This window comes from Oryctolagus cuniculus, chromosome 4 (genome assembly GCF_051225735.1).
Source record: "Oryctolagus cuniculus isolate XC-2025 breed Fujian yellow rabbit chromosome 4, ASM5122573v1, whole genome shotgun sequence".
NCBI lineage: Eukaryota > Metazoa > Chordata > Mammalia > Lagomorpha > Leporidae > Oryctolagus > Oryctolagus cuniculus.
In genome coordinates, this window is record NC_142870.1 from 94,754,241 (window position 1) to 94,778,808 (window position 24,568).

Below are 24,568 nucleotides of genomic sequence, written 5' to 3' on the forward strand. Positions count from 1 at the left end.
GCAGGGACGGAGACAGCCAGGACTGGGCCAAGCCAAAGCCAGGAGCCCAATCTGGGTCTCTCACATGACTGGCAGGGACCCAACTACTTGTCATTACTTGCTGCCACTAGGTGTGTGATGAGCAGGAAGTTGGAATCAAAAGAAGATCTGACACAATAGCAAAAAATGACCTACATGAAAGATCTTGTGAGTGAGATCCCAGCAGAAAGAATGGGCCATCAAAGGAGGTACCCTTCTCTGAAGGGAGGAAAGAGAGCTTCCACTTTGATTATGGCCTTGTCTAAATAATGTCAGAGTTTGTGGACTCAAGAGGCTTCCATAGCCTTGGCAGCTCATGACAAGAGCCTTGGGTGATCACTGACATCATAAATAAGAGTGTCAATTGTTAAATCAACAACAGGAGTCATTGTGCACTTACTCCTCCTGTAGGACCTCTGTCCTTAATGTGTTGTACTATGCAAATTAACAGTAAAACTAGTCTTCAAACAGTACTTTATACTTTGTATGTCTGTGTGGGTGCAAACTGTTGAAATCTTAGTATCTACTGTGGGGAGCAATCCGGACTGGACTGAGTTACTGGAATTAAGACTTATTCTATGCATCTGCTCTCCCACAATATGGCGCTGGGAGAGAAGTAAACAGCTTCCGCACAGCTGCCTCCAGTTCAGCTAATAAACTGTAGGACTTGCTCCTGATTGGAGGAGAGCAGCGTACTCGGCGTTTGGGCAGCCGAGTTGGGATTGGCGGAGGAGGACTATAAAGGAGGAGAGAGACGGCATGCACCGGTAACATCTAAGGGGAACATCTAGCTGAAGGAACACCTGTGCAGCCCCCGAGAAGAGCCGGCCGGCGGTGTGCCGCTCCCCTGCGGAAGTGGGGAAAGTGGCCAGGGGGAACCGCCCTTCCACGGAGGTGGAAGGGATAGTAGCCAACCCGGGAAGAACCAGCAGCAAACCCGGGGAGGGCCGAGCAGACGAAAGAACAGTGCAGGGTCCTGTGTCGTTCCTCCACGAAGAGGGGGAGCGACATAATGGTGCCGTGACTCGGATAGGAAACCTAGGACGGATAGCAAACTTAGGAGGGAAGAAACGGGAAGAAGCAGGAAAATACCAGAGAGAGAGACTAGCAAACAGCCTAGGGAAAAGCCGGACGAAAAGGGTGCCGGAAGAAGCTATTGAAAGCCTAGGCATAGATTCGGATACGGACTACGGGGGGAAGCTGGGAGAAATCTCTAAGGTCGAAAGCGAAAGTGAAAGCTAGAACAAACAGACTCGGATGCGGACTGTGGGGAGAGGCCAGGAGAAATGAGGGAGGAATATTGTTGGAAGAAAACTTAGGGAAACATACCGGGTAGAGAAAAGTGTTAGGGAAATTGAAGCCGCGGGGGGCAGGCCGAGGCGGATACGAAAGCCACTTTGGGATTCTCAAGTTAGCCCGGGAATAGGGGGCGAAAAGTTGAAACCAGAAGCTGAAACGTAAGCCAGATTGGGATCCGTCTGATTAGCCCGGGGAGCAAAGGACGGGAAGCCAGATCGTGGGGCGGAAACGTGAGCTGGGTTGAATTCGCCAGGCTAGCCCGGGGAACTTAGATTGAATGCTAGTGGCGGACACGTAAGCTACGCTGTGTGACTCGCGGAGGCTGCCGCGCGCAGACAGAGTGTGCGGGGCTCAAGTACATAGGGAACACGGGGCTGGCGCGAGGCCGTGGTTCAGACGCGAAAGGGTTAAGTGCGAGACCGCGGAGTGTGTGCGCGCAAAGCCGAGCCGCGCAGATGAGGCGCGGGCTGAAGCGGCGCAGAGCCGGGAACCCGCCGGCGGGGCGAGGCACCGGAAAGCCGCAGGGATAAGAGAAACAGAAGTTTAGAAGTAAAGTGAGAGAAATAGGAATGCTGGAAGATAGAAGTAAAATGGGAGAAATAGGAATGCCCGGAGATAGAGAAATAGAGAAATAGAAAGGCCTCCCCTCAACATGGCAATGAGAGAGCTTGGATTCGGTCTGCCTGATTAAGTGAGGCGATGAGCACCTGCGGGCAGCTAGCAGCTTATGCGCCGCAGGTCACCGAAGACAGGCACGAATTAACATCAGTAAGGCCTCCCCACAAAAAGGCAATGAGAAGGCTTGGATTCGGTTTGCCTGATAGGGCTTGTAAGCCCCTGCAGGCAGAGCAGAGCATGCGCTGCAGGGCACCGAACACAGGCACGCATCAGCGCCTAAAAACCTCCTCACAACATGGTGAAGGGAGGACTCGGATTCGGTTTGCCTGATTGATAGGACTTGTAAGAGCCTGTGGCAACTCTAGCAAGTAGAGCAGAGTGTGTGCCGCGGGACACCGAAGACAGGCGCGTATCAACGCCAAAAAATAAAAAGAAAGGGGGATCTGTGGGGAGCAATCCGGACTGGACTGAGTTACTGGAATTAAGACTTATTCTATGCATCTGCTCTCCCACAATATGGCGCTGGGAGAGAAGTAAACAGCTTCCGCACAGCTGCCTCCAGTTCAGCTAATAAACTGTAGGACTTGCTCCTGATTGGAGGAGAGCAGCGTACTCGGCGTGTGGGCAGCCGAGTTGGGATTGGCGGAGGAGGACTATAAAGGAGGAGAGAGACGGCATGCACCGGTAACATCTAAGGGGAACATCTAGCTGAAGGAACACCTGTGCAGCCCCCGAGAAGAGCCGGCCGGCGGTGTGCCGCTCCCCTGCGGAAGTGGGGAAAGTGGCCAGGGGGAACCGCCCTTCCACGGAGGTGGAAGGGATAGTAGCCAACCCGGGAAGAACCAGCAGCAAACCCGGGGAGGGCCAAGCAGACGAAAGAACAGCGCAGGGTCCTGTGTCGTTCCTCCACGAAGAGGGGGAGCGACATCTACTAAGTTGATCTTCTGTATAGAAAGATAATTAAAAATGAATCTTAATGAAGAGTGGGATGGGAGAGGGAGTAGGAGGTAGGATGGTTTGGGGGTGGGAGGGCAGGTATGGGGGAAAAACTGCTATAATCCAAAAGTTGTACTTATGAAATTTATATTTATTAAGTAAAAGCTTTCTATAAAAAAAAAGAAGAAGCAGATCTGGGACTCAAATCCAGGTACTCTGATACCAGATGCAGGTGTTCCAAATCTTAACCACTGTGCCAAACACTTGCCCTTGTGATGTGTATTGTCAAAGACAGGATGGACTATGTTAAGATGTTTCTCCGATTAATTACTATTCAGTATAGGACCCAACAAATTAGAATTCATTTTGCCTCTTTGACATAACATAAATGAACTCCTATTTCTTCAGCCCATTTCCTATATAAAGTATTGGTCCTCAAACTGTATTTGGTTAACAGCACTTTTCACAATACGGTGGGAGATACTCTCTCTCTCCCAATAAATGCATACAGATACATATACAAAAACTTTATGATAAAATTTCAGGGGTCATTAACTCAAAACTTATTCACATACTGTCTAGTTTCAAAACTCTGTTGTAGAGGCTAGTATACTGTGAAATATGCTTTAATAATTCAAAATGAAATCTGAGATAAAACACAAGAAGTTAACATGGATTTCTTTACAGAAACCTGAAAATAAGTCACTACTTTAGGGAATCTTTTCAATTGATGTTTTAAATCCTAAAAGCAAAATATACATAAACCACTGGAAAGCATTACAGAAGTTTTTCGAAATTTAACAATTCAAGGGCATATTATTGGATTTTCTTTATTTATTTCTTGTTTGCAATGAAAAACTTATACTCTATTTGTTCAAGATTTCGCGACAAGAACTTTTTATAATTTTGTGGGAGTTCACAGGTGAAAACATTGTGAGAATAATTCACTTACATCAATTCATGTGATAACAATATCATTCCAATTTTATAATGCACATATCTACAATTCACTCATTTCAAGATACAACTCAGTAGTGTTTAGTGTAATCACAGAGTTACATACCATTTCCACAACATTTAAATCTGCCTCATCTTATTTTATTAAATGATCTTAGAACATTTAAATCTGCCTCAGAGACCCTCCCCGCTGCCTCTGCCCTGCCACCTCTGTGCTCCACCGCACAGAGCACGCACTGCACTTCAGCACGGGCTTCCCTGCCGCTTTCGTGGCCCCACGGACTCTGCTCTGCCAAGTGCTCCCAGAGGGGGAAGACGCCAGGGAGGTGCTCACTCAGTGTTCACCAAATCTTTGATCTGTAGGATTCCCATCAATACTATGTGTGCGAGGCTGAAAGGGTCAAATGATTGATGACTTTGCTGCACTTATCATTTGTTAATTGATGACATATTTCTCCAACGATCAGAGCACTTGGGAACCTCAACTGATTCCCACGGCTCTCTTATCATATCTTACTATGGTGTTTGGTTAACACAAGTTTAACCCTTGAATTTACTGGTAGAGGACAGATACAAAGGAATAGGAAGCACATTCCTTAAAATTAGCTGACAAATTACTCCTTTGCCCTGTATCTCTGAGCAATCTTACCTTCAATTCTGGATTTAATTTCATTGGAACCCAGTGGGAATCAGCTGATGCCAGCCACGAGGTAACCGGGGAGGCTGGATCACAGTTTACTGCTCGGGGGCCCTGCCAAGCGCTGCCACTCTCTCAGAGGAGGGTTTCCCTGGGAAGCCAGTTTTTTGAGATAGGCGCTGGGCTCCAGCTGAGGGATATCAGGGTTCTGTCTGTAATATTTCTCCAGCTTCTCTAGAACCTTGGGCAAGCCGACTGTGGAAGCATAGAACATGGGCCCGCCTCTGTGCCTGGGCCAGCCGTACCCATATAGATAGATAACATCGATGTGCTCTGGGCTGGCAGCCATCCCTTCACCCAAGATACGGAAGGCTTCATTGATGAGTGCATACAAGCTACGCTCAAGGATCTCTTCCTGGCTGATAACCCGAGGTTCAATGTGGTAGGTTTCTCTGTACTGTGACAGAAAGTTGGAAAGCCAGGGGTCAGGCTTGTGAATCCTGCCCAGCGGCTTGTCATACTGATACCAACCCTTACCAACCTTCTGGCCAAACCGTCCTGATTCACAGAGCATGTCAGGAATTGGGCAGTATCTCCTGTTGTTTCGCTTTCGGGCAGGAGTTCCTGGAGGCAACGTGGGTCCAGTAAGACCTTGCCCCTTCCGAATTCTCCAGCCCACATCCAACCCAGCAAGGTCAGATACCCTGAAAGGTCCCATTTTAAAACCAAACTCCTCCAACACCTGATCTATCTCCTCCGGCTTGCTGCCATCTTCCAACAGGAAGTACGTCTGATCATAATAAGGTCTCAACATTCGATTCCCAACAAACCCGTGACAGTTGCCTACAACCACTCCAACCTTTTTAATCCTTTTCGATAAGTTCATGACAGTAGCAATGGTGGTGGGGGAGGAGTATTTGCTAGGAATCACCTCCAATAACCTCATGACGTGAGCTGGTGAGAAGAAGTGGGTGCCGATGACCATGTGGGGACGGTCAGTGGAAGAAGCTATCTCATCAACGTCCAGGGCTGAAGTGTTGGTGCACAAGAATGCTTCTGGCTTACACACAGCAGACAGCTCAGCAAACACCTGCTTCTTCAGGGCCATGTCCTCAAATACCGCTTCAACGACTAAATCTACACCACTGAGCTCCTTCAGGGATGACGTTAACCTGGGTTTTGGTACCGACCCAGGGTGGCCACTCTGCTGCATTTTGGATGCTTCCTTTTCCAAGATGGAAGTTATCACCCTGTTTGCAGCTTCCAGTTGCTTTTTATCTGATTCCACAGCAATCACAGGAATCTTGGCCCTTGCAAAAGAAATGGCAATACCTCGGCCCATTGTTCCCAAACCTGTAGACAAAGAGTGAAGGAAACAAAGAATGATTCAATAGTTTTGGGATTTGGGAAATTACTCACTGAACAGAAAGGTTCTACTGCAATTTAAAGAGATTTATACATTTAAAGAGATTGATACAAACAACTGAAGTGGTTCAAGCTAACATTAGATAGTATGCTACATGTTCTCAAGGTAAAAAAAAAAATAAGAAGAGTATTTCTCTCTCTCTCTCTCTCTCACACACACACATACACATACAGATATTAAAACTAATAAATGAGTCCAACAATTTTGAAGACACTAATCAATATAGGAAAATCAACTGTATTTCCATATACTAGGCAATGAACAACATGCATATGAAATTAAGAAAGAAATCCTATTTATAATACCATAAAAATCATAATATACTTAGCAGCACACTTAACCCTGGATAGAAAGACTTGTTCAAAATAAATGGAAAACTATCTGATATTCATGGATTAGATCATTTAATAATGTTTAGATGAGAATACTTTCCAAAATGATCTGCAGAGCCAATATAATCTCTGTAAAACATCAGCTGGATGGTGGCAGGAAGTAACAAGCCCATTCTAAAATTCCTATAGAAACTATAAGCACCCAGAAGATTAACACAACATTGAAAGAGAAGAACAAAGCTGGAGGATTCACTTCCCATTTCAAAACGTTTGACAAAACTATGGTATTCAAGGTAGTGTTGTACTGGCAGAGAGATAGACATTCATAAATAAACTCCTATACTTAGTAATCAACTGATTTCTGACAAGGATTTTAAGACCAATAACTAGGAAAAGAATAGTCTTTTTGACAATGTTGAGACAACTGAATATCCATAGGCAAAATAATGAAGTTTGACCGTTACCTCACATCATGCACAAGAACAAACTTAAAAAAAAAATGGATCACAAAGGCAAGTATTTGGTACAGTGGTTGAGCCACTACTCAGGACACCCACATTCCATATCAAAATATCTCAGCTGGAGTTCTGGCTCGGTTTCCAATTCCAGCATCCTGGCAGTGTGGACCCTGAGAGGAAACAAGTGATAGCTCAAGTACCTGGGTTGCTGCCATCCATGCGGCAGACCTGGATTGAGGTCCCATCTCTTGGCTTTGGCATGGCCCAGTCCTGGCTTTTTTAGGCATTTGGGGAATGAACCAGCAGATGGAAGATTTCTTTCTGTCTTTCTATGTTGGTCAGCTTGTCTATTGGTCTTGGTCTTGGTCTCTCTCTCTCTCTCTCTCTCTCCATCCCCCCACTTATTTTCAAACAAAACAAATGAATAATAAAGACTCTAAAAATTGAATTATAAACCTAAACATAAGAGCTAGGACTAAAAAAACTCTCTAAAGTAAATTTTAGGAGTAATTCTTGTAAGTAAATCATTTTTTAAAGATTTATTTATTGGAAAGTCAGAGTTACAGAAAGAGAGAGATTGTCCATTTGCTGGTTCACTCCCCTAAATTGCTACAACAACCAGGGCAGGGCCAACCAGGAGCCAAGAGCTTCATCCAGGTCTCCCACATGGGTAGCAGGGGCTCAAATACTTGAGTGATCTTCCTCTGCTTTTCCCAGGCACACTAGCAGGGAGCTGGATCAGAAGTGGAGCAGCTGGGACAGGAACCGGTGCTATTATGGTATGACATGGTTGCAGGCAGCAGCTTTACCCACTACACCACAATGCCAGCCCCTGATGAGCAAATATTTCTAAAGATTTCTTTTATTTACTTGAAAGACAGAGTTAGAGAGAGACATACAGATAGACAGGGACAGAGACAAAGACAGAGGTCTTCCATCTGCTGATTCATTCCCCAAATGACCACAATGGACAGGACTGGGTCAAGCCTAAGGCAGAAGCCAGGAGCTTCTTATGGATCTCCCACATAGGTGTAGGAACCCAAGCACTTGGGCCATCCTCCACTGCTTTCCCAGGCACATCAGCAGGGAATTGGATCAGAAACTGGAGCAGCCAGGACGTGAAACGGCACCCTTATGGGATGCCGGAGTCACAGGTTGCACTTTACCTGCTATGCCATAACACTGGCCACTGATAAATAAATCTTTCGATCTTGGATTAAGCAGTGGTTTCTGACATTTAACACCAAAAGCAAAAGTACTACCAACAAAAATTAGCTAAATAAGACATCACCAAAAATAAAAACTTTGCACTTCAAAGGATACCCTAAAGAAGGTGAAAAGACAATTCATGGAACTAGAGAACATACTGCAAATCTGAAAAAGAGATTTGTATCTAAATGCTCACACATCACAACAACAAAGTACAAAAAGAATCCTTACAACTCAACAATAAAAAGAAAAGTAACCAATTTTAAAATGGGCAAAGGGGCACTGGGGGCATGAGACAGTAGGCTAAGCTGCCCACGAAGATGGCTATAACCAGAAGACCAACAATAACAAGCTTTGGTGAGAATATGGAGAAACTGGAACTCTGAAACACTGAAAGCAGACTGTAAAATGGTAGATGGTATGGAAAACAGTTTGGTAATATTTTGTTATACTGCTACTGTAACAAATAAAGACATTAAATCATTAAAAACATTTAGTTTTCTAAAATTATCAAGCATCTATATTTCTTCCAGTAAAAAAAAAAAAAAAAAAAAAAAAAAAAAAAAAAAAAAGGCTGACTAACTCTCATTGCAATAGCAAATTCTATCCAAAACTTTAGTTTGGGTAAATATTAGGAAGTAGACTTTAGGGTTAAAGGCCTGGTCTCCTAGCTATTAGCCTCAAGCTCCAAGAAAAATTTCTAACACCGTAGACATTCTGATCTCACTGGCACAGTAGTGAGGAATGAGAACTTACATGCGGGTGCTCTGTAGGTCTGGGCTGCAGGTGCCACCTTAGCACTGAAAGCACAGCAGGAGAGGGAAGGCCGGGCAGCAGGGGGATGCGGCCGATCTTCAGCGCTTCCCTCCTACAGCAGGTCTGTCTGCTGGAGCAGGCAGGTGGGGACGGCCAGAGGGCGACCCCCACCCAGATCACAAAACCGAACCAGATTGAGGCTCTTCACAAATTTATAGATATAACTTTAGATTTTCTTCCTCATTTCTATAACCTGACACTTTCACTTAACCATTGAAATACAACTAGGCATGAAAACACAATTTATGAAGCCAGGGCTGTCGCACAGTGGTTTATGCTACCACTTTCAACACTGGCATCCCATATCAGAACACCAGTTGGAGTTCTAGCTGCTCTGCTTCTGCTTCAGATTCCTGCTAATGCACCTGGGAAGGCAACATAAAACAGTGCAAGTACTTGGGCCCCTGCCACCCATGTGGGAGACACAGATGCAGTTCCTGGTACCTAGGGAGCCAGTGAGTGGAATCAATCAACCAATCTCCACTCCCCACAATGCTCCTATTCTGCATTTCAGATAAATAAATAAATAATTCTTTTAAATAGAAAAAACAAATTATATTTGTTTCAAAAAGCTCTAAAGTCTTGGAGCCGGTGCTGTGGCGTAGCTGGTTAAGCCATTACCTGCAGTACCTGCATCCCATATGGGCGCCAATTAATGCCCTAGGTACTCTTCTTCTGATCCAGCTCTCTGATAATGGCCTAGGAAAGCAGTAGAAGATGGCCTACATACTTGGGCCCCTGTACCCACATGGGAGACCCAGAAGATCCTAGCTTCGGGTTGGCCCAGCTCCAGCCGTTGTGGCCATTTGGGGAGTGAATCAGTGGATAGAAGATCTCTCTCTCTCTCTCTTATGCTCTCTCTCTCTCTCTGACTCTCCCTCTCCCTCTCTCTGTAACTCTGTCTTTCAAATAAATAAATAGCTCTAAAATATTAACTTCATTCACAACCTTGGATCTCAAGACATTCATAACTGTCAGACAAGGGCTGAAGGACTCAGTCTTTCACTGGTGGTTATTAGGATTTCCTGTGTCCATACAGCCTTTATACTGACCTTTGCTCTCTAATTTTGCCACATGAACACATAGAGATGGGGATGGCATTCTGTTCCTCTATTAAATTCCAGCCTTGAACTGCCATTGAGTGAAGTTTGGTCAGGGACCTCTTCTAGTCAGAGAAGTAAAGAAGCATTAGGATGCTTTACACGCTGGTTCTGCCATTTCTCCTCAACTACATTCTTCTCCCATTCGGACAGCCACAACAGCTCAGGAAAGTGGGAGGAGATGAAATGCAGAGGTGGTGACCTGAGCTGCATCTTCAACAGTGCTGAGAAGCTCAGTGTGGGCTCAGTAAGGATCACCAGGGCTGGGATTTTTATCTGGGAGAATGGTAGAATGGCAATGAACTATGGGTCTGAGGCTGTTGGCAAGACAGTGACTGAACTGAGATCTGGTACCAGTCAGGGATGCCCACTCTCACCACTGCTATTCAATATAGTTCTGGAAGTTTAAGCCAGAGCCATTAGGCAAGAAAAAGAAATTAAAGGGATACAAATTGGGAAGGAAGAAGTCAAACTATCCCTCTTTGCAGATGATATGATTCTTTATTTAGGGGATCCAAGGAACTCTACCAAGAGACTATTGGAACTCATAGAAGAGTTTGGCAAAGTAGCAGGATATAAAATCAATGCACAAAAATCAATAGCCTTTGTATACATAGACAATGCCACAACTCAGAAAGAACTTCTAAGATCAATCCCATTCACTATAGCCACAAAAACAAATACCTTGGAATAAACTTAACCAAGGATGTCAAAGATCTCTACGATGAGAATTATAAAACCTTAAAGAAAGAAATAGAAGAAGATACCAAAAAATAGAAAAATCTTCCATGCTCATGGATTGGAAGAATCAATATCATCAAAATGTCCATTCTCCCAAAAGCAATTTATAGATTCAATGCAATACCAACCAAAATACCGAAGACATTCTTCTCAGATCTGAAAAAAATGATGCTGAAATTCATATTGAGGCACAGGAGACCTCGAATAGCTAAAGTAATCTCGTACAACAAAAACAAAGCCAGAGGCATCACAATACCAGCTTTCAAGACATACTACAGGGCAGTTATAATCAAAACAGCATGGAACTGGTACACAAACAGATGGATAGACCAATGGAACAGAATAGAAACACCAGAAATCAATCAGAACATCTACAGCCAACTTATATTTGATCAAGGATCTAAAACCAAGTCCTGGAGCAAGGATAGTCTATTCAACAAATGGTGCTGGGAAAACTGGATTTCCACATGAAGAAGTATGAAACAAAATCCCTACCTTACACAAAAATCAACATGGATTAAAGATCTAAGCCTATGACCCAACACCATCAAATTATTAGAGAACACTGGAAAAACCCTGCAAGATAGAGGCACAGGCAAAGATTTCTTGGAAAAGACCCCAGAGGCACAAGCAGTCAAAGCCAGAATTAACAATTGGGATTACATCAAAATGAGAAATTTCTGTACTGCAAAATAAACAGTCAGGAAAGTGAAGAGGCAACCGACAGAATGGGAAAAAAATATTTGCAAATTATGCAACTGATAAAGGATTAATAACCAGAACCTACAAAGAGATCAAGAAACTCCACAACAACAAAGCAAACCTTCTTAAGAGATGGGCCAGGGGCTGGCACTGTGGAGTGCTAGGTTAATCCTCCACCTGTGGTGCCGGCATCCCATGGGGTCGCCGGTACTAGTCCCGGCTTCTCCTCTTCCAATCCAGCTCTCTAATGTGGCCTGGGAGAGCAGTAGAGGATGGCCCAAGTGCTTAGGCTCCTGCACCCATGTGGGAGACCAGGAAGAAGCACCCTGCTCCTGGCTTTGGATCAGCGTAACCATTGCAGCCATTTGGGGAGTGAACCAATGGAAGGAAGACCTTTCTCTCTGTCTCTCTCTCTCTCATTGTCTGTAATTCTACCTGTCAAATAAATAAATAAATAATCTTTAAAAAAAAAAAAAAGAGAGAAAGAGAGAGATGGGCCAAGGACCTCAATAGACATTTTTCAAAAGAGGAAATCCAAACGGCCAACCAACACATGAAAAAATGTTCAGGATCACTAGCCATCAGAGAAATGCAAATTAAAACCACAATGAGGTTTCACCTCAATCTGGTTAGAATGGCTTACACACAGAAATCAACTAACAACAGATGCTGGTGAGGATGTGGGGGAAAAGGCACACTAATCCACTGTTGGTGGGAATGCAAACTGGTAAAGCCACTATGGAAGACAGTTTGGAGAGTCCTCAGAAACCTGAATATAGCCCTACCACATGACCCAGCCATCCCACTCCTTGGAATTTACCCAAAGGAAATTAAATCGGCAAATAAAAGAGCAGTCTGCACCTCAATGTTTATTGCAGCTCAATTCACAACAGCTAAGACATGGAGTCAACCTAAATGCCCATCAACCTAAGACTGGACAAAGAAATTATGGGAAATGTACTCTATAGAATACTATACAGCAGTAAAAAGAAAAATGAAATCCAGTCATTTGCAACAAAATGGAGGAATCCAGAAAACACCATACTGAGTGAAATAAGCCAGTCCCAAAGGGACAAATATCATATGTTCTCCCTGATCGGTGACAACTAACTGAGCTCCTAAAAGGAAACCCGTTGAAGTGAAATGGACACCATGATAAACAATGACTTGATCAGCCCTTGTCCTGACTGTCAAGGAACAACTTACTATTTTATACCTTTTAGTATTTTTTTGTTCTACTTAATACCATTGGTTGAACTCTTTAATTAACACACAATTATTCTTAGGTGCTTAAATTTAACTGAAAAGTGATCCCTGTTAAATATAAGAGTGGGAATAAGAGAGAGAGGAGATGTACAGTTCAGCACATGCTCACTAGGACTTATCCCTAATGGTAGAGCTAGAAATGTGCCAGGGGATTCCAAATCAATCCCATTAAGGTGGCATGTACCAATGCCATCTTACTAGTCAAAGTGATCAATTTAAGTTCATAATTGATCATAAAGATAGGATTAAGTGTCAAAGGGATCACATAGACAAGACTAGTGTCTGCTAATAATAACTAATAGAATTAAAAAGGAGAGAACGATCCAACATGGGAAGTGGGATACACAGCAGATTCATAGAATGGCAGGTGCTCTAAACAGCACTCTGGCCTCAGAATCAGCCCTTAAGGCATTTGGATCCAGCTAAAAAGCCCATGAAAGTTTCTCAGGCATGGAAAGCCAAGACACTGTGGCAAAAAAACAAAAACAAAAACAAAAAAAACAACCAACCAACCCTAAATGAAAGATCTCTGTGAGTGAAATCCCAGCAGAAAGAATGAGCCATCAAAGGATGTACCTTTCTCTGAAGGGAGGAGAGAGAACTTCCACTTTGATTATGGCCTTGTCTAAATAAGATTGGAGCTTGTGAACTCAAGAGGCTTCCATAGCCTTGGCAGCTCACGACAAGAGCCTCGGGTGATCACTGATGTCATAAATAAGAGTGTCAATTGTTAAATCAACAACGAGAGTCACTGTGCACTTACTCCCCATGTAGGACCTCTGTCCTTAATGTGTTGTACTATGCAAATTAATGGTAAAACTAGTCTTCAAACAGTAGTTTATACTTTGTGTATTTGTGTGGGTGCAAACTGTTGAAATCTTAGTATCTACTAAGTTGATCTTCTGTATATAAAGATGATTGAAAATGAATCTTGATGAAGAATGGGATGGGAGAGGGAGTGGGAGATGGGACGGTTGTGGGTGGGAGGGAGGTTATGGTGGGAAAAGTCGCTATAATCCTAAAGTTGTACTTTGGAAATTTATATTTATTAAATAAAAGTTAAAAAAAAAAGACTGTGATGGAAGGGATGACTGTTAAAGTAGAATAAGGAGAGGAGTTTGGCTTAGTGGTTAAACTACCTTTTGGGACACCTGCAAGGTTTGTGTCTTGGCTCTGTTCCCAATTTCAACTTTCTGTGAATGTCAGAACTGGGAGACAGCAGGTGATAGTTCAAGAGGTTGGGTCCCTGGCACCCATGTAGGTGACTCAGATTGACTTCCTGTCTCCCAGCTCTGGCCAGGACGAGCCTCAGCCACTGCAGACATTTGAGGAATGAAACAGTAGATAGAAGTTCTCTCTCTTTTTCTCTCTCTCTCTATGTCTTCAAAATTAATTTTTAAAAGTTAAAGCTGAATAGGGAAGAACATTAAGATGAGAGGAGTTGGGTGGGCAGTGGGTACAACAGTTAAGATGGCAGTTGTGATTGGGGTACCCAGGTAGGAGCTAGATGCCCAGCTCCCTGCTGATGCTCACACTGGGAAGGCAGCAGGTGAAGGTTCAAGTACAGGGTCCCTGAAACCATGAAGGAAGCTCAAATTGAGTTCCAGGCTTCTGGCTTCAGCTTATCCCAGCCCTAGTTGTATGAGTAGAGTGATTCAGCATATGGAAGATCTCCATGTGTCTGTCTATCTGTCTGTCCATGTCTGTGTCTTTCTCTGTCTCTACTTTTCAAATAAATAGAGGGCCAGCGCCACAGCTCAATAGGCTAATCCTCTGCCTGTGGTGCTGGCACACCAGGTTCTAGTCCCAGTCGGGGTGCCGGATTCTGTCCCGGTCGCTCCTCTTCCTGTCCAGCTCTCTGCTGTGGCCCGGGAGTGCAGTGGAGGATGGCCCAAGTGCTTGGGCCCTGCACCCCATGGGAGACCAGGGTAAGTACCTGGCTCCTGCCATCAGATCAGCATAGTGCACTGGCCACAGCACGCCAGCTGCAGCGGCCATTGCGGGGTGAACCAATGGCAAAGGAAGACCTTTCTTTCTGTCTCTCTCTCTCTATCACTGTCCACTCTGCCTGTCAATAAATAAATAAAAATAAAAAATAAATAAATAAAAATACTGGAGATGATTAAGTCAGATGTAGCCAGAATAAGCATTCAAGAGACATGCAAAGGGGGCAGATGTGGCACAGCAGGTTAAGTTGCTGCTTGAGATATCTACATCCCACATTGGTGTGCAATTTTCAGTCTCAGCTGCTCTACTTCCAATCCAGGTCCCTGCTAATGCACCTGGGAAGCAGCAGATGATGGCCCAAGTACTTGGGTCCCTGTTACCCCAGATAGGCTGTTGCAGCCATTTAGGGAATGAGTAAAAAGCACTTCGAGTCTGAAGTCAGACAGACCTAGGATCAGCCCCTCATATCTCCTGTGTTTAGCTCACAGTGGAAAAGACAGTATCTCTAGGCCTTGCACGTAACATGAAGACAGCGCATGAGCTTGGTGAGAATTAGTTTAGCTAACACAAGCAACGTGTTTAGCACTGAACCTGCACCCAGTGACCCTAGGCTGCAGATCTGGAGAATGCCATGAATGACCCCTCATGCTCTTACCCAGAACACCGACAGAGGAGATGGGCCGTGCCGACGCTGTCTTCCAGGATGCTCCAGAGGGAGTTGACCACTTATTTGCATTTTTTTCAGCAAAGAAAGCATATTGCAGGGCTCGAGCCTGGCCTGATTCCCGGAGGTACATAAACAGCTCCTCCTCCTCCTTGATGCCCACTGTGTAGGGATACTTCACAGCGGCCTGGATGGCACGGACACACGTCTCTGGAGCAAGGCACCCAGGGTACTGCTTCCGCATCTTTACGAAGGCGTCACTGAAAATGGTATCCATGTTGGGCAAGCTCTGAACTGGTTTGTTGCAGAGTCTACGGGATTCTAGAGGTTGACCTGAAAGGCATAAGAGGGACCAGAGCTTTGGAAATGTTGCTTACACAAAGGGAATATGATTATAGAGTAATAACAGCAGCTGTCACAATAACCTATTCAAAATTAATGTATAAAACCAAATAGTTCATCTAGATTTTGTGTAGTAATTTGAGAGGAAAGAGACACAGAGAGATAGAGAGAACAGACATAAGAAACAAGCTCCTGTCTGTAGTTCACTCTTCAAATGTCTCCAATGGCTTGAGTTGGGCAAAACAAAGGCAGGAGCTAGGATCCCAATGCAGGTCAAAAAAATCTCACAAGGATGGTAAGGATCCACCTACTTGCACCATCACCTGTGGCCTCACAGTATATATATTAGCAAGAAGTCAGAATCAGGAGTAGATTTAGGACTCAAACCCCAGCACTCCCATATAGGATGTGGGTGTTCCAATTTGTATCTTAACCATTAGGCTAAATGCCTGCCCCTTGTCACTATTATTTAGTAAAAAACTACTATCAAAAATGTCTGACATCTTTATAACTTCATTCTATAAGGTAGAACTGAATAGAATTGGAGCACTTTAAATTACGTAATGTAGGCATAAAATTTGCCTTCTGTTTATATCCCAAGGCCAATACAACTTTACCAGCTAAAATATTAATTTGTCAATGAGTCCAAGGAGAATTGCTCTAGTTTATATTTTAGATTAAAAATAATCCTAATTCCATTCCTAACAGTAAAAAAATAAATAAACAAAACACTTAGAAGAGTTCTCTCTTCCAGCCACCCAAGATGCCGAAAGAAGGCCAAAGGGAAAAAGGTTGCCCTGGCCCCTGCTGTCATGAAGAAGCAGGAGGCCAAGAAGGTGGTAAATCCTCTGTTTGAGAAAAGGCCTAAGAATTCTGGCATTGGACAGGACATCCAGGCCCAAGTGGACCAGTTCACCCAGGCCCTGGACCACCAGACAGCTACTCAACTGCTGAAGCTGGCCCACAAGTACAGACCAGCGATGAAGCAAGAGAAGAAGCAGAGATTGTGGGCCAGGGCTGAGAAGAAAGCTTCTGGCAAAGGGGACGTCCCCACCAAGAGACTACCTCCTCTGGGCGGGTGTCAACACTGTCTCTACCTTGGTGGAGAATAAGAGGGCTCAGCTGGTGATGACTGCACATCATGGATCCCACTGAGTTTGTTGTTTCCTTGCCCACCCTGTGTCTTTTTTTTTTTTTTTTTTTTTTTTTTTGACAGGCAGAGTGGACAGTGAGAGAGAGAAAAAGGCCTTCCTTTGCCGTTGGTTCACCCTCCAATGGCTGCTGCGGCTGGCGCGCTGCAGCCAGTGCACCGTGCTGATCCGATGGCAGGAGCCAGGTGCTTTTCCTGGTCTCCCATGGGGTGCAGGGCCCAAGCACCTGGGCCATCCTCCACTGCACTCCCTGGCCACAGCAGAGAGCTGGCCTGGAAGAGGGGCAACCGGGACAGAATCCGGCGCCCCAACCGGGACTAGAACCCAGTGTGCCGGCACCGCTAGGCAGAGGATTAGCCTGTTGAGCCACGGTGCCGGCTGCCCTGTGTCTTAAGATGGGGGTCCCTTCCGAACAGGCCATCAAGGAGAGAGGCGCCTTTCTCTGAAGGGAGGAAGGAACCTCCACTGTGATACGGCCTTGACTAAACAAGTTCAGAGTTGGTGAACTCAAGGGGCTTCCATAGCCTAGATAGCTCATAGCAAGAGTCTCGGGTGATTGCTGATGTCATAAATAAAAGTGCCAATTGTTAATCAACAACGGGAGTCACTGAGTACATGCTCCCACATAGGATCTCTGTCCTTAATGTTTTTTACTATGAAATTTAAAAACAACACTACTAGTCGAACAATACCCTATACCTTGTGCGGTTGTGTGAGTGCAGCCTGTTGAAATCCTTGCTTAGTATATACTAAGTTGATCTTCAGTATATGAAGGTAATGGAAAATGAAACTCGATGAAGGGCAGGATGGGAGAGGGAGTAGGAGAGGGGAGGGCCACGGGAGGGAGGGAGGTTTGGGGTGGGGGGAGCCACAACAATACAAAAGTTGCACTTTGTAAATTCACATTTATTAAATAAAAAAAAACTATATAACAAACAAAAAAAAGAAAAGGAAGAAAAAAAAGAACTTAATACTTTACCCTTTTAGTATTTTTTATGTTCTACTTAAAACTATTGGTTGAACTCTGTAATTAATACACAATTACTCTTAGGTGTTTAATTAATGCTATAATTAGTACTCAAATAGTATTTTACACTTTGTGTTTCTGGGTGGGTGTAAGCTGTGGAAATCTTTACTTAATATATGCTAAATTGATCTTCTGTATATAAAGATAATTGAAAATTAATCTTGATGTGAATGGAAGGGGAGAGGGAGTGGGAGAGGGGAGTGTTGTGGGTGGGAGGGAGGTTATGGTGGGGGGAGCTATTGTAATCCATAAGCTGTACTTTGGAAATTTATGTTCATTAAAAAAAAAAAAAAGATGGGGGTCCCTTCCTGCATCATCAAGGGAAAGGTCTGGCTGGGGCTCTGGTCCACAGGAAGACCTGCGTCATAGTTGCCTTCATGCAGGTGAATTTGGAAGACAAAGGGGCTCTGGCTAAGCTGGTGGAAGCCATCAGTCCCAACTACAATGGCAGATACAATGAGAGCTGCCACCACTGGGCAGGCAATATCCTGGGTCCCAGATCTGTGGCTGGCATTGCCAAGCTAGAAAAGGCCAAGGCCAAAGAACTTGCCACGAAGCTGGGATAAATATGGACTACTGAGTTCCCTGTACATAACTGTCCTACACACACACACACACACAAAACACTTAGAAGACTAATGCAAGGACATACATCTAAATTAGTGGAAGAAAATGGAGAGTTCACAAATAAGTCCTTACAATTATAGTCAACAGACTTTACAACACATGCACCAAGACAATCGATACAGAAAGCAGAGTCTTCCAACAACCAGGCTGGGATCAGTGCATACAAGGGGCAAAAACAGCACCGGGCTCCTTACACAGCACTATATGTCTAAAGAAGTGCCAAATGGATCACCAATTTGAACAATCTAAAACTATACAATTTTCTAGAACAATACAGGAGAAGCTTTGTGGCCTGGATTTAGGAAAAACTATTTTAAGTTCAACATCAAAAGCTTGACCAAAAAAGAAAAAAAGCCAATAAAACTGGAATGAAAATTTAAAAATTTTGTACTATAAATCTTATCATTAAAAAAATGAGAAGACAAATCATCGAGTGGCAGAAAATAACCTGTGTGTGAAGAAGAAGAATGGTGACTCCCAAATAGCCACATCTTTAATCCCCAGGAGACCTTACTATCTTGGCATATTTCATTATATTATCTTAACTGTGACTATATTATTTGACCTGGTGAGCTGCTTTTGTAGGAATGAGTAAGGGTAAAGTTCTTGAGATGGAGAGATTACTCTGTATTATTGGTGGGAGGGGGCTCAGTCTCATCTCACGAGTCCTTAAAAATGGAGAATCTGTCCCCACTTGGACTCAGAGGACAAAGAAAGGTGAGAGACATGCACCATGCAAAGGACTCAACCTTTTTTTTTTTTTTTTTTTTTTTTTTTTTTTTTTTGACAGGCAGAGTGGACAGTGAGAGAGAGAGACAGAGAGAAAGGTCTTCCTTTGCCGTTGGTTCACCCTCCAATGGCCGCCGCGGCCGGCGCGCTGCGGCCGGCGCACCGCGCTGATCCGATGGCAGGAGCCAGGAGCCAGGTGCTTTTCCTGGTCTCCCACGGGGTGCAGGGCCCAAGCACCTGGGCCATCCTCCACTGCACTCCCTGGCCACAGCAGAGGGCTGGCCTGGAAGAGGGGCAACCGGGACAGAATCCGGCGCCCCGACCGGGACTAGAACCCGGTGTGCCGGCGCCGCTAGGCGGAGGATTAGCCTAGTGAGCCGCGGCGCCGGCCCCATTTTTAACAATGTGGATTTGAATGTGGGAAGAGCCAGAGGATCTAGCTAACTTCACCTGGAGTCCTGACCCACAGAACTCTGTGATCCGTGTTTGATTTTAAGTGGCTGAGTTTTGGGGGTAATTTTGTTATACAATTATAAATAATTAATATAGAACCAGTAGAATTTTATTTTTGTCACTATTTGAGCAGTTTAGTGGGATAAATTAGGAAAAGTTGACACATGGGAAAAGGGAACTCAACATTAAAAAATTTTTTTAAAATATTTTTATTTGCATATTACTATACTATTAATTAATGCAGTGTAATTAATGTTTCCTTCTCTTTGTGATTACTTAACGGCCTTGAAGGTCCTCTCTTCTATTTGCTCAGAACATCTGCAGCAGGTGGTTGCAAACTACAGTCAGTCACTGTTTTGTGTAACACCAGGAGTTTACTCCTTTTTTTTAAGATTTATTTTATTTATTTGAAAGAGTTACAGAGAGAGGTAGACACATACATACATACACACACACACACACACACAGAGAGAGAGAGAGAGAGAGAGAGGGAGGGAGGGAGGGAGGGAGGTCTTCCATCCTCTGGCTCACTCCCCAAATGGTTGCAACAGCTGGAGCTATGCTGATCCAAAGCCAGGAACCAGGAGCTTCCTACGGTTTCCCACATATGTGCAGGGGCCCAAGGGCTTGGGCCATCCTCTGCTGCTTTCCCAGGCACATTAGCAGGGAGCTGGATTGGAAGCAGAGCAGCCGGGACTCAAACCAGTTCCCATATGGGATGTTGGTGCTGCAGACTGGGGCTTTAACCTGCTGCACCACAGCACTGGCCCCAGAATTTATTCCTTCTAATCATCCATTATCCAGCCTCCATCTGTCACCCTCCACTTCTCCCAACCTCTAGTAATTAGTATCCTATAAACAGATTGACCATTTTAGCTTCCATATATGATGGACAAGGTGCAGTATTTATCTTTCTGTGTCTGGGTTATTTTCAAAATTGAGCTACAGGGGTGGGTGTTTGGTGCCGCAGTTAAGATGCTGCTTGGAGGGCCAGTGTTCTGACATAGCAGATAAAGCCACCGCCTGCAATGCAGGATCCCATTTGGGTGCTCCACTTCTGATCCAGCTCCCTGCTCATGTGCCTGGGAAAGCAGCAGAAGATGACCCACATATCTGAGTCTCTGAAACCACATGGGAGACCCAGAAGAAGCTCCTGGCTCCTGGTTTCGGCCTGGTCCAGCACTGGCTGTTTCAGCCATCTGGGGAATGAACCAGCAGATGAAAGATTCTCTCTCCATCTCTCCCTTTCTCTCTGTAACTCTTTCAAAATAAATAAATAAATCTTTAAAAAAAAAAAAAAAAGATGCTGCCTGGGACACCTGAATACCTTATCAGAGTGTCTGGGTTTAAGTCCTAGCTCCGCTCTTAATTCTAGCTTCCTTGTAACGTGTACCCTGGGAGGCAGCAGGTGATGGTTCAAGTTCTTGGGTCCTTGCTGCTACCTGGGAGATCTGCATTTGAGTTCCTAGCTCTGGATTAGGCTTGGGCCAACCACTGCTGGTGCAGGCATTTGAGGAGAGGACTGGTAGATGGGAAATCTCTCTATTCCTTTCTCTCCCCCTCCTTCTGTCTGTCCCTTCTCTCACTGAAAATCTGCCTTTCAAATAAATAAATCTTTATGTTAAAAAAAAAAACAGCAAATCACCTTTTTGGTGATTTCATTCACCAGTAAAAGGAAAGAATTCAACAAAATTAACTGGTATCAAACCATGTTTCCAGACCTCATCACGACAGTGCTTGGACTCCCAGTTTCTGGTCTTCACTACAACCCAAGGAGCTCCACGGTGTTGGTTTGGGGAAGATTAATTCAGCTGAAATGGCCACTAGCCATATTCTTTTTTTTTTTTTTGACAGGCAGAGTGGACAGTGAGAGAGAGAGACAGAGAGAGAAAGGTCTTCCTTTGCCGTTGGTTCACCCTCCAATGGCCACCACGGCTGGCGCGCTGTGGCTGGCGCACCGCGCTGATCCAAAGGCAGGAGCCAGGTGCTCCTCCTGGTCTCCCATGGGGTGCAGGGCCCAAGCACTTGGGCCATCCTCCACTGCACTCCCGGGCCACAGCACAGAGCTGGCCTGGAAGAGGGGCAATCGGGACAGAATCCAGTGCCCCGACTGGGACTAGAACCCGGCGTGCCGGCGCTGCAAGGCAGAGGATTAGCCTATTGAGCCACGGCGCCGGCGCCACTACCTATTTTCTTAAAGACATGAATCAGTCAGTTATGAAAGATGTAGTTTAAAAATGTACATGTATAGTTGCATAACTTTGTGAATATACTAAAAAAAACACTGAATTACGCACTTTAAAGCAGTGATTTTTGTGGTCTGTATGTTATATCTCAATTTTAGTTTTTTTTTTTTTTAAAGATTTCATTTATTTATTTGAAAGATGGAGTTACAGACAGTGAGAGGGAGAGACAGGAGCTAGGAGCAGTAGAAGATGGCCCAAGTCCTTGGGCACCTGCATCCGCATGGGAGACCCAGAAGAAGCTTCTACCTCTTGGCTTTGGATTGGCACAGCTCCAGCCATTGCGGCCATTTGGGGAGTGAACCAGTGGATGGAAGACACCCCCCCCCCTGCCTCTCCCTCTCTCTCTGTGTAACTCTTTCAAATAAATAAATACATCTTCAAAAAAAATAAATTGCTCCTGTCCACTGGTTCATTCCTCAGATGCCCACAACAACTGGGACTGTGCTAGACAAAAACCGGAACTGGGGTTTGAATCCAGGTCTCTCATGTGAGGTGCAGAGACCCAAGTAATGTTGTTGAGATGGAATACCACTTCATAAATTTTATAAATGAAAATATTTTAAATTTAATGTTTAAAGTTAATGAAAATTAATTTTAAATTTTAAATAAATAAAACATTAAAACCAGACCATCACAAATATATACCATACTAAGAGCCTCATCTATTTCTTTAAGTAACTTAACTCTCTGACCAGAATCTAGGGAGATCAAGTGAGGAAAGGAACTCCCTATGAAACTGAGGCCTTTGCAAACTAAAACCCCAGATGGGAATGACGGACATGGATCTTTCTTGAGCCCCAACCAATGATACATTTAGGGACTTCTAAATGCAACAGCCTCTGTTGTGAACCAGCCAAATGACCTGGGACAAAGCACCAAGGCCTCTCGGGGAGCACAGTGAGGAAAAGCTGGAGAAAATCTTCTGGAAGCAGGCAGAGACCACGGGACATTCATTTCCATGCAGGCAAGGACCTGCTGCTTCCCCTTGAAAAGCATCAGTGTCCTCCACACAGCCCCTCTTGACTCCAATGCAAGTTTCACTGTGACACTGACACAGTAACCCGCGACAGCCACAAAGGAGAGATGACTTCAAGAAAGTGGTCTTTGCTAGGGCTGACAAATGAATGACTTTCAAAAGAATCCTTCCCTTGCTGCTGGGATGCTGTATGCCAGGAAGCACAGAGGAGCACACACTGTTCTGCCTTGGCCCAACACTCCTCCCTTTTACATTTTCTGGCAATTTTTACCCTCTACAACTTGCTCATTAAAAGCTGACAACCTTCATAGACCAAAGAGGAATAGTTTTAAAAGAAGGAAAGAAAGAAACAAGCAAAATCTCTAGGAGTGCCATGAAAGGAACTCTTGAAGGAAAATGATGAGTCCATTAAGTGAGAAGCATGGAGGGGGACAGAGCTGAACTGCTGACATGAGCTCCAGAGGCAAACAGCTCTGTGCTGCTGACTATTGAGCTCGTCTTCTACATACTGAAGTGTTGCATGCTTGCTTGGTGTTTCAATTTTAATTCTATTTCATAATTGGAAAAAAGATTTATATGATCAGAAATTCTACAAATACAGCAGGTAAACACTGAAAAGCCTCTTTCCAACTGTACCTGCTGGATGACCAGCCCCGTTCCAGAGGCCATTTGACCCAATTCTTGTAACTCCTTATGGAAATGTTTGAGGCATATATATTCTATCTGACCCTCTTGTTTTGTTACTCCAATGGAAACTACTATATGGAAATCTAGTGGTTATCCAACAGAAATCTCCAATGGAAACCACAGATACTTTCTCACTTAACAATACAATACATCCTGGGGCTCAATCCCATTGGTGCATACAGATTCTCTTATTTTTAAGCTGTTTCATCTCCCATCACATGAATACCCCAGAGAATATTTAAAGAATTCCTTACTAAAATGGACATTTAGCTTGTATGCAATCTTGTTCTATTTCTATTGTGATCTTCTCACCTAGAACTCTCTGGGCAAATTTGATTGCTTCTTCAGTTGGATCTGAGTTCACAACTTCATCCAGAATCCCCAGCTTGTGTGCATCCCCTGCTGAAATGTGTCTTCCTAAAACAAAAACAAAACATATCAAAGAAGGAGGTGAAATTAAAGGAAAAACATTACTTTCTCTAGCAAGGAATGCTGTGTTTCCTGGAGACAAACATCTATTATGAAACAAAATAACTAGGGACTACAAGGACTAACTAAACAACTAAGGACTGTTGTAGTAGAAAGAACACTGCAGATGTAATCAGAGAACTCGGATTCAAGCTCCAGTTCTATTTTTTTCATTATTTGTGTGACCACAAAGAATAGTCACAGAGCCACAATTTCCCCCAGTAAATGAAACAGTTAAGCTTATCTCAGTGATTCTGAGTATCATGTCAGAATAATACATTCTCCTTATAGTACATTAATTCTTCAGAAGCACTTTATAAACTATCAACCTTTTTAGGAACTTGAGAGAGAATTGATGTGGTGATAACAACAGAGGTGGTAGCAGTGCTGTCACCATACACCTAGCACATACCAATAGCTATGGTTGATTAAAGGGCACAGCTCAATGCAGCTGAATGGATAGGAAAATAACGGTCAATGAAGTTGACATAATACAAGGTAGTAATCCAAACTACATGGGACAAACAAAGGACTTCTGAGGTTTTTTGGGCACACAGCCTCCTGATTCTCACTCAGTGAATGCAATCACCAGTGAGTGAGCTTTGGAGCCCTGAAACCTACTACAGAAGCTGAGAAGGAAGCAGTGATGTTGGGATAATCGTTACTCAGATCTGTGGCAGCAAGATGTGGGCCATGGATCCAAGCTTGATGAACCAAGTACTCTCTTCAGGCCCTT

The 24,568-nt window shown here is 44.2% G+C and overlaps 1 protein-coding gene and 1 pseudogene across 4 annotated transcripts in view; one reads left to right on the plus strand and one right to left on the minus strand.

Annotated features, from left to right (window-relative positions):
• Positions 1-3,001: 3,001 nt before the first annotated feature.
• The window catches only part of EHHADH (enoyl-CoA hydratase and 3-hydroxyacyl CoA dehydrogenase), a 49,901-nt gene continuing 28,334 nt past the window's right edge, over positions 3,002-24,568 (minus strand). For all 4 annotated transcript variants that reach the window (XM_002716469.6, XM_070072437.2, XM_089332062.1 and 1 more), the window contains 3 exons: positions 23,677-23,781; positions 15,118-15,459; positions 3,002-5,818 (listed from right to left, as the gene is read on the minus strand). In XM_002716469.6, the coding sequence (XP_002716515.3) occupies positions 4,557-5,818; positions 15,118-15,459; positions 23,677-23,781 (1,709 nt within the window). In that variant the 3' untranslated portion in view covers positions 3,002-4,556. The remainder of the gene's footprint in view (positions 5,819-15,117; positions 15,460-23,676; positions 23,782-24,568) is intronic.
• LOC138849453 (large ribosomal subunit protein eL8-like) lies at positions 16,203-18,300 on the plus strand (annotated as a pseudogene).